Source organism: Emydura macquarii, unplaced genomic scaffold (assembly GCF_026122565.2).
Source record: "Emydura macquarii macquarii isolate MOO-44397 ecotype Brisbane River unplaced genomic scaffold, CSIRO-AGI_Emac_v2 contig_71, whole genome shotgun sequence".
In the NCBI taxonomy this organism is placed as follows: Eukaryota; Metazoa; Chordata; order Testudines; family Chelidae; genus Emydura; species Emydura macquarii.
Window position 1 is genome coordinate 3,427,186 of NW_027130208.1, and position 14,352 is coordinate 3,441,537.

At 41.8% G+C, this 14,352-nt stretch overlaps 1 protein-coding gene across 3 annotated transcripts in view; it reads left to right on the forward strand.

Annotated features, from left to right (window-relative positions):
- PTPRG (protein tyrosine phosphatase receptor type G) overlaps positions 1 to 14,352 on the forward strand; it is a 532,225-nt gene that overhangs the window by 108,574 nt on the left and 409,299 nt on the right. For all 3 annotated transcript variants that reach the window (XM_067541509.1, XM_067541517.1, XM_067541525.1), the window contains exon 2: positions 11,510 to 11,614. In XM_067541509.1, the coding sequence (XP_067397610.1) occupies positions 11,510 to 11,614 (105 nt within the window). The remainder of the gene's footprint in view (positions 1 to 11,509; positions 11,615 to 14,352) is intronic.

Consider the following 14,352-nt stretch of genomic DNA (forward strand, 5'->3'; position numbering starts at 1 on the left):
ATCTTTAAATCAAGATGGAATTGGATTTTCCAGGTGAAGTCCATTGCTTGCAGTATCTGTATGTGCTGTGTCCTCCAGCCTAAATGGATTAAGATACCATCGCTCTATGAAACATCAGCACCATTACTTTTTTAGGCATAGAAACACTAATGCCTGTCAGTTTGATTCTAAACTTTTTAAAAAAGTTTTCTTTGCATTTAATTTGTTCCCTTAGAGTATTTTATGCCTTGTTGACCTTGAGACCTGAGTGCAAATTACAAGAAAAATAACCTATAAAATATATTACTGGAACATTTATGTTCTCTTTTGTAAGCATTCCTCTTCGGTGGTGTTTGTGTCTCCAGTGTTAGTGCCTGGAAACCAGAGTGAACCCAGCTACGAAGAGGTGGAGGTGATTTTACTTCACTCACGCAGTTAAATAAATGGTAAAACTGGCAAGGTGTGTAAACCATGTAATCTGACAAAATCCCAGTAACTGGCCTGATGTTGAACTCATGTCAGTTTCACACCAAGATGGCTCCATTGACTTCTAGTGAGTCTCTTACCTCTCTCTCGTTCTCACATAGTTTAAATAACTTTTAAATATTAATGATGGGGAAGGAAGGCAGAGGGGGAGGCTGTGTTTAAAGGAGTTCCTAAAATACAGTAGTAATCGAATAGTAATGGCTGGGACTCTTTGGGCTTGTCTACATGGTGTGGCAGTGCACCCCAGAGGGGTATATGCTGTAAAGTGCTCTAAGATGTGGTCTTCGAACGGACCCTGCTGGTGCACTCCAAAAGGTGTGGGTGTGAGAGTGAGAATATGTTCTGTTTCAGATGGCACAACCTTAGAGCATCCTAGGCACCCTTTAAAGTGCATCAGCAGGCTGTATGCAGGGCAGTTAGAGCACTCCACAGCTTACTCCCCTCTGTTGTGCATTGCCACACCATGTAGACAACCCCTTTATGAATTCCCAAGTTGTGGGTGAAATCCTTACCTTGTTGAAGCCAATGGGACTTCTGTCATTGACCTCAGTGGGGTCAGGACTTCACCCTTTGTGTATTAGCAATTAAGGCCCTAATACTTACGCACATACTTAACTTTAGTCATATCACTAATGAATGTGACTTCAGTGGGACCGATTACCTGAGTAAATGTAGTTGTGGGTTACATAAAGGTGAGCATGAGTGTGTTTGGCAGGACTGCAGTTTAAGTGAACAAATACGGTACTCAATCTAGATTGTGATGCATTACCTACTTTAACTTATTTTGACTGATTTAGTCTGTACTTGGTTAGAATACTTCTTGGTATATCATACTATAGTATGTTTTGCAAATTGAGTGAAAGTTTATTAATACAAGACTGACTGTGCTTTGCAGAGAAGAGGTGTTAAACTGCTGCTTATTTTGGAGCTGGGGTGGTGACAAATAATAGGTGTATAGGTTGGTTGAAGCATGAAGTGGCGTGATTCTGTTGTATTCCGAAAGGAAGGAAGTGAAGCCACTAAAAGCTCCATGAAGGCCATGTAGTGCGCTGTTCAGAGGTTGATCTTACAGTGCCTTATGGACTATAATACCTCATTACTGCAGGGTGAGGTAAGGCTAGAGACCACACTTCCAACCGTAGCTTACAGTTCCCTTACTTGAATGGATCTGTCAAAATCCTAAGGTTATATGCTCGTGGAAGGACAAGAATGGAAATAAAATGATCCCCTTCTTCAGTAACCCTACAGTGACTTGTCTGTACAGAAGGGGAAGGAAAGAGCATCAGCTTCCCTTCTGTAAGTTAGTCTTGCTACCTTGACATGAGAACAGTCTGATGCAATATGGCCAATGGCCCACTATCCTGTCTTCATATAGTGACTGGTGCTTCAGAGGGAACAAACAGAATAGGGCAATTTATTGAGTGATCCATCCCCTGTCTGGCAATCCGAGGTTTAGGGACATCCAGAGCATGAGATTACATCCCTGACCATCTTTGAAAATAGCCATTATGGATCTATCCTCCATCTTATCTAATTCTTTTTTGAACCCAGTTATACTTTTGACCTTCACAATGTCCCTGGCACCAATATCTGCAGGTTGACTGTACATTGTGTGACGAGGGGTTAAACTGCTCTTTCTTTTGTTTGTCTAAAACCTGCCATCTATTGACCCTGCTTTGAAGTCAGAGTTCTGTGTTTACGTTAAGCAGTTGCTAGAATCATTACTGTAATGTCAGAAATGTGGCGTGATGCTGACTTCACCTTGAGATCCAATAGGGGAAGGAGATGGGCAGCTGTGAGGATTACTCCCTTTGGGAAACGCAGATAGTGACAGTTAACAAAAGTAAAAAAACAAACCAAAAAAAGCTGTGCCGAACACACAGGCCAAAAACTTTCAAAGTTCGTTGTGATTTCCAATAATTCCATTTTTTGTCTGAATGCCCAGCCTGAGAGCTCTTAAAGGGGCCTGATTTTCAGGAAGGGCTGCGCACTTGCCCTCTGGAACTAGACCTCTTTGAGGTATCTCAAGTTAGGCACCCAAAATACCTACTTATATTTGACATCCTTCGCTTAAAGATGGTGTGTTAAACACACACGAGGAAGCAGCAGGGGCAGCACGGTGGGGTAGATGTTGGCTCTGGGTTTGAGTAAAACATAGCTCTCCTTAGGGTTTTGGCTTTGTCTGAAGCTTCTGGTGACTAAGGATGATCTAAGGTCATGAAGCAAGCCCACTGGCAGAAGCCAGGCCCCAGTGCAGAATCCTCTTGTGGGGAGGGTGGCTGTGGGGCTCCTGAGGCAGCCAATTTATTTTTCTTTTATCATTGAAAAAAGGCCTGACAATGAATTGTTTTTTGGCACTGTTGGTATCTGGCCAGCTTTGCTTATGTCTACTGCTAGATCTGCAGGCGATTCCAATTATCTGATGATTTGGATCAGCAGTCCAAAATTACCAGCAATGCTGCATCTCACACAGCTGATGCCAACTGAGTTGTAAATGCAAAATACAAAACCAAACTCTTTGTAATCATGCAGCAGCTTCCCTGGACAAAACTGGCAGCCTCTCTCTCTTCCTGACCTCCCCAGGCTCAGGGTTTTTTTAAGTCCCCTTAATGGGGTCATTAGTATAACTTGAGGCTGCCTGGCTGACTTGCTAATGAGGCTCTGCTGCCTTCCCTCAGACCCAGAGAGGCTTGGAGAGGGGTCCATAAAACCTGGCAATGATCATGGGGATTTGGATTCATTCTTTCCAATTCTTTGAGAGCTGATCTAGTGTCCCTTGCAGTGGCTAGCTGCCCTTACACACCCTAAGACCATGCTTGCTGACAGTGGAGACTTATCCTTGCCCTTTGTGTAAGGTTGGGTGTGTCGCTGCCCTGCAGTGAGGGACTTCTGTCAATTTTCAAAGGGCGCTACATCCTGTCACAATGTACCTGAAAGCTTTTGTGCTGTGACACTAGATTTTTTTCAATGCTTTATTTACAGCAGCCCCTGGTGCTTATGGGAGTTGTGTTTTCCTGGTACATTGGGATAATGGAAAATGCATTAGAGCTAATTCAGTGGCTTCTAACTCACCGGGTTGCAAAGGGTTAGCTGCTGCATTCCTCTTGCTTGGTAAAGGGAGTTTTAATTCCACTGGTTAATTTATTTTCCCACAATGTGACACTGTGTTCCCTGAACTATTTTTCATCTTCAAATTGCAATCTACTGGTTTGTTCCTGTAAGGCCTGCTGTGCTTTGCATTTATGTTCTTGTTTTCAGCCTCTGCACTTCAGCCACATCCTATATCAGGTACAAAAGCAGCAGAAAGAATGAATGGAGCTAACGGTCCCATGCCATTTACATGAACAGACCTGTAGATATATTCACCATAAGGGGGTCTGCTGGGGTGACTCTCATATGGGCAGTGGGGTCTGTGTCACTCTGCAGAATCACGGCTCAGGGGTGCCTTTTGTCCCTTAGTTACAAGAGCTTTGAGCATAACTCCATTGTTCATTAATGGGAGCTATCCATGAAAATTACCCGCTCGTCCATTGGTGAATAGATGGTCTTTTATCTGAGAATGGAGGAAAGTCACTAGTATAATCAAAGGAAAAAGTCTTTGAATATAATTTGTTGGTACCGTCTGACCTCCATATGTCGTTTGACTTTTATATTTTTTTTTTTTTTTTTTTTTTTTTTTTTTTTTTTTTTTTTTTTTTTTTTGGCAAGCTATAAAATCATCTGGACAAAACGTGGGGCTTGGTGGTTGAGAAATCTATTTAAAAGCAATACAGTATTAAAATGGACTAGTTGTACCTGAAATGTTTTGTAGATTTATTTGCTGTCAGAGGCTGATAAAATATTTGAGGCAAATGGCCTAGTTCTGTTGAGGCAGTTTCCTGTGAGAGGGACTAGAGATGGATTGAGTCATTTTTTTATTTTAATTGCACAAATATACTGTTAACCATTATAAATCTGTTTTCTCTCAATTGTTCGTTTTTGGGTTTTTTTGTTTTTTTTTAAATGTTTCCCTCCACTTCTGGCCTATTGTGCGGTGTTTATTTTAAGATATCATCTGGAATACTAAAAGCTGTTGCAGTTGAAAATGTGGAAAAGCTAAGTCTGGTGATGTCTACATGTTACCTTTCTCTTTAGTAGTGTTTGATTAAAAACAGGTAATGTACCTAATTTAAGATGTGGGTTTTGTAATGAGGCTTGCTTTACAAATAGTTAACTGTCTTGGTTCATAGCTCTCTTAAGCCTGGTCTACACGAAGAGATGTGCATGCTCTTTACTTTCTAAAATTGGTGAATCTCTCTCTAGCTGAAAAACTATCTAGTTTTGAATAAAATACCTTTTTGGAACACAACATACAAAACACCCAAAACGCAGCCCCACCCCCTTTCTGCAGCCTGAGTTAAACACAGGATTTATTACTAACCGACTGGATAACAAACTCCCTTTATAGGTTAAACACTAACGAGACTTTTCACTGTGCTCTTAAAGAAGTCACATGATAATGGAGGGCCAAGTTCTGATACCCTCACTTTCTCAAATAGTCTCTAAGGGCTTGTCCACATTACAGAAGTAGCACTGGTTTAACTAAACAGATTTAAAGTAATGCAAGTCCCTAATGTAGACACACCAACCAATTTAACGCTTGCTTAAATCAGTTTGTGGGTAAATTACTGAATGAAGGTAAATGGTTTTGTGTGCCTATGGTGTGGGGTTTGCACCAGTTTAATCAGAACAATTTCAAATTGATTTAGTCATACCAGTGCATCTCTAGTAATGCAGACAAGGCCTAAAATGATCAGCGTTTACCCCATAATGCAGTTTGAGTTAATCTAACACAATGTATGAATGATGAAATCATTAATGATGAAATATCCGCCTTAAAGGGTTTTTTTTCTTTACACGGATGACTGTTTGATATCATTTGAACACTAATGTCCAGAGTATAATCTCTCCAAATATTATAATAGTTTTATATATAAGGTAGATAGGGGATAAAATTCTGTGTTTTCATGTGAACTCTGTATATCACTAGAGTATTCAGGAAGGAATTACCTTATTGTGCCTTTGAGGGCACTTATCAAATCCATTTTGTTGAAAACTTAATATACTGAGACAGAACAAATGGAAAGCTGATCAGAATATTAAATAAACAGCATGAAATTTCATTGCTTTTGCTGGCTGTGGAAGTACGACATAGACTGAGAGTCACTTTAGGATTTGAGATTGTGCTGATTAAAATTAGAGGGAATTAGGTATGAGATTTTTTTATCACGATTTCTGTAGGGATCTTTACCTTGTTACAGAAAGTAGTTCCGATAGGAGCCTATGCAACTCCCTTGATTGCAGCTCTTCTGGCTGATAGGTACCAATAGTACAGCAGCAGTCAGTGGAGTAACTCTGGATTTAATTTTACATTGGTGCATCTGAGAGCCAAATTGGGCCCAATGTATTTTAAATGTGTGTTTACAATTCTCAGACCCCACATGCTGGTATGAATAAAGGTATACATCTCTACCTTCAGCACTGGCACGGTGTACCTACAACCTTCTGAATACCCAGCATCCTCTGGGATTGGACATTTGCTGTATGTCTCCTTGTATCACTCTCTCTCTCCCCTTCCATATACATTGATCCCCCCTACTTTCCTCTTGTGGTTTCCCTCCCAGGGCAGCTGTTGTGGTGGTGGCCTCTACCTGCCCCCCCATGCACTCTGCTGCAATCTCAGCCACTCCTTGCTTCCCAAGTCCCCTTTGTGTTGACCTCTTACTCCCAGCTGCACTGCAGGATCCAGTTTCTTATCGAGGACAATAGGAAACAAAAGAGGTGCTCTCTGCTGCTGAACGGATTGAGCCTCAGAGCCCATGAGTTCACCATCTTGCACCTGTAAAGGAATAATGGAAAACTGCAGTGATTCGTGTTAATAACTTAGCGCCATTAATCTTTAGTTTTCCTCTTCTGGGATGTGCAAGAGCTAATCTCCATCCATTTGACCAGACCATCTATCTGATTGGGTAGGTACTAAAACTGATCACATAACCATGATACGGGAGTGCCCCACCAACAGGAACGAATATATCCTCACAACATCTCTGTGAGGTGAGGAAGGATAACTAACTCCATTTGATGCTGGAGAATGGCGGCATCGTGAGATTTAAATGACATGCATAGCTACACGGCAAGAAAAGACCTGCAGCAAACGCCCAGTCAACGGATTTGGGCGTATGCTACAGGACTAAAAAATAGCAGCGTAGACGTTCCTGCACTGGCTCTGAGACCCACCCCCCTTGCCGGGTTTGGGCCCAAGTGGGAATGTTTACACTGCTAGTTTTAGTCCTCGTGTGAGCTCTGCAAGCCCATGTCAGTTTATCTGGGCTCTGGGGTATGTCTGTGCTGCAGTTAAAAACCCACTGTTGGCCTGTGCCAACTGACTCGAGCTAAGGGGCTGCTGAATTGTGGCGTGGAAGTTTTGGCTCCAGCTGCGGGGACCCTCCCCCCTCGGCAGCTCCAACGTCTATGCCATGATTAAACAGCCCTTAGCCCTAGCCCCACAAGGCTGAGTCGGCTGGCACAGGCCAGCCATGGGTTTTTAATTGCAGTGTAGGCATTCCCTCAACTCACTATGGCTGTTTTTATTTCAGAACAGACTTACCCATGGGAAGTTTGTAGCAGACTCAGGAATTGAACTCAAACTTTCTGAGTTCTACTAAAAAGCCTTAAGCTCAGAAGCAACTTTCCTTCTTTCAGAACTCCTCCATTTGTGTGGCTTTATCTCTTGCACTTAACTGTGTCAATCATCTGAAAATTCCCAAAGCTCAGTACATTAAATGACCAGCTATTCTATAGAAGAGTGGTGTTTACATAACTATTGAATTGCCACTCAGTAGACATGAGATATTTAGCACATTGCATTTCAAGAGTGTTGTTGTTGTTTTTGTATCATACAAAATATATTTCGGAGTGTAACTCAATCAAATTCCATCCTGCAGTTCCATGGACAAAGACTTGAGCTACCATCTTGGTTTATTTTGCCAGAACTTTTCAGTGGAATTATATAGTTGCATAACATGGCTGCTCACCTATTAAAAATATAGACAGACTCTAATTATAATTATAAATCTATGTAGAAGACTAAAACTGCATATTTTCATAAGGATGTCAAATTTTTAATTGCATAAATAAGATGCTGACTTAAGCAAATGTTCAATTTCACATTCAAGTAAGAGATTTGTAAAGGCCTAGATTTGCATAATTTAATTTTCTGCACAGAAGATACTGAAAATCAATAGCATGATTCATAGCCATACTGCAGAATTGCCACGCTGCCGTTCTTTGACTGCTCAGGCTCAGAGTACAAAGAGTTCTTCAATTGATTTTAAATTTTGTGTGCTGACTTGCAGTGTTTCCCTCTAGAATCTATAAATTGTTTAGACGCAGTCTTTTACCTGTTTTGCCACTCGGGCATACCCTGGTCTGGTGACTGGAATTAGTAGCAAAGCTTTTCCTCTGGTGGGAAGTGGCTGTCTAGAATCCTCTTTCTGGGTGAAGAAATCCAGATTTCTCTGGAAGTTTGGCTGCCATCTTGTCTGCTGTCATAGCCCTTCTGTATCTAGTGCATGCTCAATGAAGTTATGGCCGTCTAATGCTCCCCCACCACTTGGAGTTATAACTGTTTGCAATGCACAAGTCCCAGGACACATGGTTTCAAGTCACAACTTCCTGCAGTCATTCTGAACCACCATGTTCTCTGCCTCCCACTGTCTCCAGTCGCCTATGTGTCCGCCAGATGCTTTGTCACATCTCTCCCTATGGAGGTCCATATCCCTCTTTTGGCTCCCATGCAACTTCTCCTACCCATTGATATCCACTGCTCTCTTGTCAGCAACAAGGAGGAGAGGAAGTAGACTCCGAACAGACAGGAGGAAGGGATATGGCATATTGAACCCAAATCCTGCAGCATGGCCCCTGATTTTTTTATTTCTTCAAGTTAAAGCTTTCATGGTTGAATCCTGCAAGTTGAACAAGGAATTTGGCAGCTGCCTGAAATGTCAGGAAAAATACTCAAAACCAGGGTTTCTGATGAAATAACACCATCTGTCAATATTGTTCAGATCGAGGGGGGGAAACCCTACTGTATGTTTTGTGGAAGTTCTTTTCTGCCATTCATGCTGCCACAGAACGTCCTGTTTGCCACAAAACTTAGCATGGTCGTGCTGCAGAAATCAAGCGGCCCTGCTATAGAATGAAGCTCTTGGCACCGCTTTGTGGCTGAAGTAGCTTAATACATCTGTTACTGAAGTGCAGCAAGCTCAAAGGTACCTTCGTACTAAGCCGGTATTATTCAAGCGTTATTTCAATGGGATGAATTGAACTGAACTGCCAATACTTGGTGTTCCATGCAGGCTTGTTACCTTGCTATGCTTGGCTTGAAAAGTGACGGGCATACAACACTTATGGTATGGCTACTACAAGCAGCAACCTCAGTTACTGGACAGTTCAGTAAAGTGCAAGTGTTTGGAATGATTTCATTAGTACCTTGTTGATTAAATAACTGAACTGAGAAGATTCAGAGTTAAATTGCTGTTGAGTCAGACTATGCTCATCTTTTCTTCAAATGCTGTCTAGACAGTTCGCTTTGGGTTTAAAAGCAGGTTTTATTTTTTGTTTGCGTTTATTATAAGACATAGGCTTGCAGCTGTGGTGTCTTGTGAAAGAGCTGCATTCTATTTCAGACTGGCGTTCTGACTCCTCTGAGCTCATACAGCTAAGATTTGACTCAGGCAGATGTACAGAAGCAATACACACAATCTGCATGTATAAAGTTGCTCTCTTCTGAAAGCTGAGCATTTTCTTTAAAAGAAAAAAAGCAGATGTTAACAGTGGGGATGTGGTGGGGGAGGAAAAAGCATGAAATTACTCTGTCGCCCAATGTAGTGAGTATTCCCTCTTGTGTTTTGGTTGGTGGGTTCAAGTTCTTTACTTTATGAAAGCAAACCAGGTTGGTGGCTGCTTTTCAATGATCATCTTGCTGCCTAGTGGTTTTGGGGTTGTACGCAAGGTGGTTTCCCTTCTCCTGAGCTGGATGGCCGTGTCTATGTCCTCCTTGCTGGATTGGATGGCATGAGCTTCTGTAGTGTGACTTCCCATCAATGAAGTTCTTGAGGCCAATTAATCTCCACCTAGTCAAAGACCTTTGCATAGTGGTAGAGAGGGTACTTCTGTGCTGCAGGAGGGCTGCCTGTTTGGGGATTTTTAAATGCGGTTTTTGCTGTAGTGGAACCCCGTACAACGTGGTATCAAAAGCGTATAGAATACGTTGGACTCTGGCATGTATTTTTCTCAAGAATCTGGCTCCTCACTGTTTTTCCGGTAGCAGTTATTGTTTTCTGTATGAATAATAAAGCACCCTGGGTGTGTGTGGCTAGATAGTCTATCGACAGGCTGTATGTCATGGGCTAGACATGCTGCTGGTGTACATCAGGATAGCCCCATTGCACTCACAGGAGCTATGCAGATGTACACCAGATGAGAAAGTGGCCCCAACTGTTTAGTTATTCTAGTTTTTTTCTTAGGAAATAGCAGGATCTGTGACAGTTCTCAGGGCACCCAGGGGCCGTGGGTCACCTTGTTTCCCTGCCTGCCTGCAGTTAAAGGGAGTCCTGCCCTGTCTTCACCTGACAGGTGAATAATAGGTGTACCCGAACCTACTTTAAACCCGAACTACTTTAAACCTCCACTTCTGTATGACGCACAGCGCTTGTCAACACTTAAATATATCTGCTTATGTTTTATTTTAAGAAAGGGCAAAGCTTTAACTAGAAATGAGTTGGAAGCAAATGGTTACAGTACAAGCCAAAATCATAAAATGCAAGTCTGGGTCTACACTTACTGACGGTTCACTTTCCCAAGCTAATAAAATAGGCAGGCAGGACCCCCTCCCACCCCCCGGCCAAAGTTCAGTCTGTTGCAGAGCTGGCTGGCTTCCTAGGAACCAGGATTCAATTTTTCATGAGAGCATCTCCACTTCCAAAATGTCTTCTCAGGGAGTGGCTCCAGAATCTTTCTCCCTCCTCTGTTACACTGAAACAGTTTTTTGTTTCTGTTCACAGACAGAGCGAACCTGGGTCCCTTTTTACCTTCAAGAGATTTTGATGGCTTGCTGTTGTCTGATGGTTTTCATTTGAACATCTTGGGATTGAACAAAGCTAAGCAACTGAGCCTTGCATTGCAGCACCAGCTGACCAGGGAGGGGGTGACAATATCCTCCTTTTTGAATGGGGCGTCACTGAGACATACTGTCCTCCTTGACTCATTTTTATTCCAACTCCCTACAGCATACTTTTAATGAAAATGCTTTGTTCCTTAAATATTACCTGTACATACACCTCATCAAGATTCACAGCCCTTGCAAGTTAAGAGCTTTCTGTTGATACCCTTACATGTGACTTTTTATGGATAAATATTCTATAAGATGTGTTTGGGGTAGTGAGTTTGTCAGGTCTGAGGTGAGAGTTCTTTGCAGTATGCACACTCTTGTCTCTTCAGAGAGAGTGTGCCTGATTCAGGGCTCTGTACACACACTGTCCAGGCCAACATTGTGTCGCCTTACTTATTATTTCTAGTAGTGTAGCACCTAAGAGCCCCGGTCATGGACCAGGACCATATTGTGCGAGGCGCTGTATAAAGACAGAACAAAAAGACAGTCCCTGCCCCAAAGTGTAAGCCCCTTCCCTCCAATAGCAATGTCAGCCTGAACATCCCACCACTTCCTTCTCTCCACTTTGCACCCTCTTCCGTTCTGCTCCCCACACCAAGGAAAGATTACTTCAGAAGAAGCAATAAAATATATTCCAAAGAGAACTCAATTGTCAGGGTTTCCCAGTAGGTGCTGTCTTTTGTCTCTTTTGATTGTGAACCCTTCAGGGTAAGGAGCCTCTCTGTTTTGTGAACAGCACCACACCCCTTGTCTCTGCTTGACAAATAATGTTTTCAGAGATTTAATTTCTAGAGTGAACATAATTTTCCTAATTGCTGCTTCTTCTCTTCTCAGCTCTGACTGAAGGGTACGTCGGCTCGCTGCATGAAAACAGACATGGTAGTTCTGTGCAAATACGGCGGCGTAAGGCCTCGGGGGATCCTTACTGGGCTTACTCAGGTGAGTTGACTCCTACTGTATTGGAGTGAAATGTGACTGGGATGCTGCCAACCACCAAACTACCTCTTTAAAATGACTGTTGGGTGAGTTTTTTGCTGCTACTTCCACTTCAGGGACATGAAACAAAAATGACTTTTATTTCTCAAGCTTTGCGATTTATTTTGTTTTTGTTTTTTGAGGTTGTTTTTTTGTACTGACTCTCCTGAAAATTCAGGAGCTTGACTGACCCATCCTGACACTTGCCTTCCACACGCACCAGCACGATTGCATATCAGCTCATGCTCTGCTCTGGAAGCCACTGCACACCCCCACTTGCTCTTCACAGAATGGCACTGAAGAGTTGTGATGGTTCTTTGATGTTCAGGACCGAGTCCCCTTGTTACCCTCTTGCCTCCCAGCAAAAGAGAGACTTGCTGTTGCTTAACTGGGTGTCAGCTCCCTGACACCTCCAGTCTGTCAGCCACCCAAGCACTCTACACAGGGCTATACCAGCCATCCCTTTACCTTGTAGGTTAATAGGTGCACCCATTGCCGAGCCCTTTTGAATCATTCCCCTGTAGTGATTAGCCTCTTAACCACTGAATACTCACAGTAATAGCAGGTCTGCTGTCCCCAAAGGAACAGTGTGCACACCAGCTTGAATAATTCAATACTGGATCAGCTCCTTAAATAATACCACAGCACTGAGATATGTTTTCATTATAAACAATCAAGTTTATTATCAAAGATAATTCAAGATTGATTGAGTAAGGATCATAACAGAAGGGTTACAGTATAATGGAAGCATTACATGGCTCCTAGAGACTAAACTTAGATTAACCTTCTGTCTAAATAAGTTTTATCTCACCCCAAATGTCAGTTGCAGCATTTTCAGCCGAGCGTGTTGGTTGAGATCCTGTTTTCATGAATATAATTTCAATGCCCAATGGGTCCAAGATAGAGGTGTCTTTCTTGTCATCTACTTGTATCCCCAAAGTTCATTGTTTGTACTCGAATTTAGGATAACCTCGTGGCTTATTTACCTGGGTTTTGTTATCCTGTTGATTTCACATGTCCCTGTTAACTTTGTGCTAGGTCACAATGCTTAATTTACATGTCGCACAGACAGGTTAATAAACCTTCTTTGGCAGAAAATCTGTTTGTTAGTTCTGCCTTGACAGGAACATGTTTTCAGTATACGTACATAACTTTTTACTTAGTATCTGTATGTACATCTCACAGTGACATTAATGACTAATATGTGCCTGGCTTTCATTTAGGACCTCACGTGATATTCTTTCATAATCAGAATATGTATATCTGGATCAGGATATTCTTGTAGCCCTCTTTACTGGTTGACATTGAGGGTTTCTTAGGATCACATGAGTATTGTATATTTTAAGTGTGCATGCTTCCAATTCTACATTCTTGCAGATTGTGCTCACACTAGGTTTTCAACCCCTGCACTCCGACTTCAGTCAAAAAGCCCTTCCTCACTTCTCACTCAAATATCCGTTTCCCGGGCCAGCTTTTTCCAGTACCTGCACAAATTTTCCCACCACTGCCTGCTCTCCCCAAACTTCCCCAACTTGCTTTCCTTCTTCTATCTTTCTTACCTCAAATAGTTCTTCAGGAAGCCCATGCTCCCACAGACTCATACTTTGCTCTTTTCCCTAGCCTATCATATGCTGCTCAAACAATCTCCCAGCACAAGTGTGAGAATCCAGAAGTCCAGATCCCAACCTCTTGGGGCTTTCAAATTACTGCTTTGCGTGTATGTATCTTACAGTTTTGCATGACAGTGATAGTGAGACAGATTGATGGAATGTATGGTGCAGAGAAGATAGGATTTAGTAGATATTTTTGTTTTTTGTCCTCTAGGCTTAATAGGAAAGATCTAAGAAAAACCTGATATCTTGGATCAGTTCTGAGACTACTAATCAAGATGCAATGTCATTGTACAAACCCACATGCATGTGCAATTCTCTGGTTATTGCAGGCTTCGAAGCTTCTAGACCTCCATTTTATTTGCAGACAAATTCGACCCCTCCATCCCTGAGGAACTGATGTTGGTAGCTATGGTTCTGTTTGCAGAAACTATTTCTTTCTGAAGGTCCATTGTGTCCATAATTTTGCCAGGCTTTTTGAAAGGACTTGTGATGTATTTCAAATATTAGATGTTAGTCTGGAGGAAGACATTGTGTAGAACTGTTTTTATCTGAAGGATGAAGTTGGGTTTCTAAGAACTTTGAATACTGCTGTCCGTTATATAGGCAAATAATAACCTGGATAATAATGCTAATTCTGCCCTCAGTAATAAATTATCAGTTTCACTGACACTTGATGGCTAGCTGAGATTAGAATTCATCCATTAATATACAAAAACATCAGACATCAGTTTCCTTTAATTTGATCTTGTAATAAGAGATGCTGTCTCATTTGCAAATGAGATCATAATAAGCAAAATACACTTGAGTAACAGATGTCAAATGAACTCTTTTTTTCCTCTTAAACTTTGTGAAGACCAGCAAATGAATGGGGAAAGTATTGTCAGAAGTTTTTTTCCATATTGGATTTTGAAGTAAATAATTGTTAGTAGATGGAAACAAATAAAGGAAAAATCTGTATGTCAAAATGGACGGTCTGTCGATTCTGATCTGTCCTCTACAAACTATACAAAAATTATAGGTTGTGATATTTGTCATGTTCCCTTGGTTTTGGTAACCTAAACATGTATTTGGAATATTCATTGCAGCCTA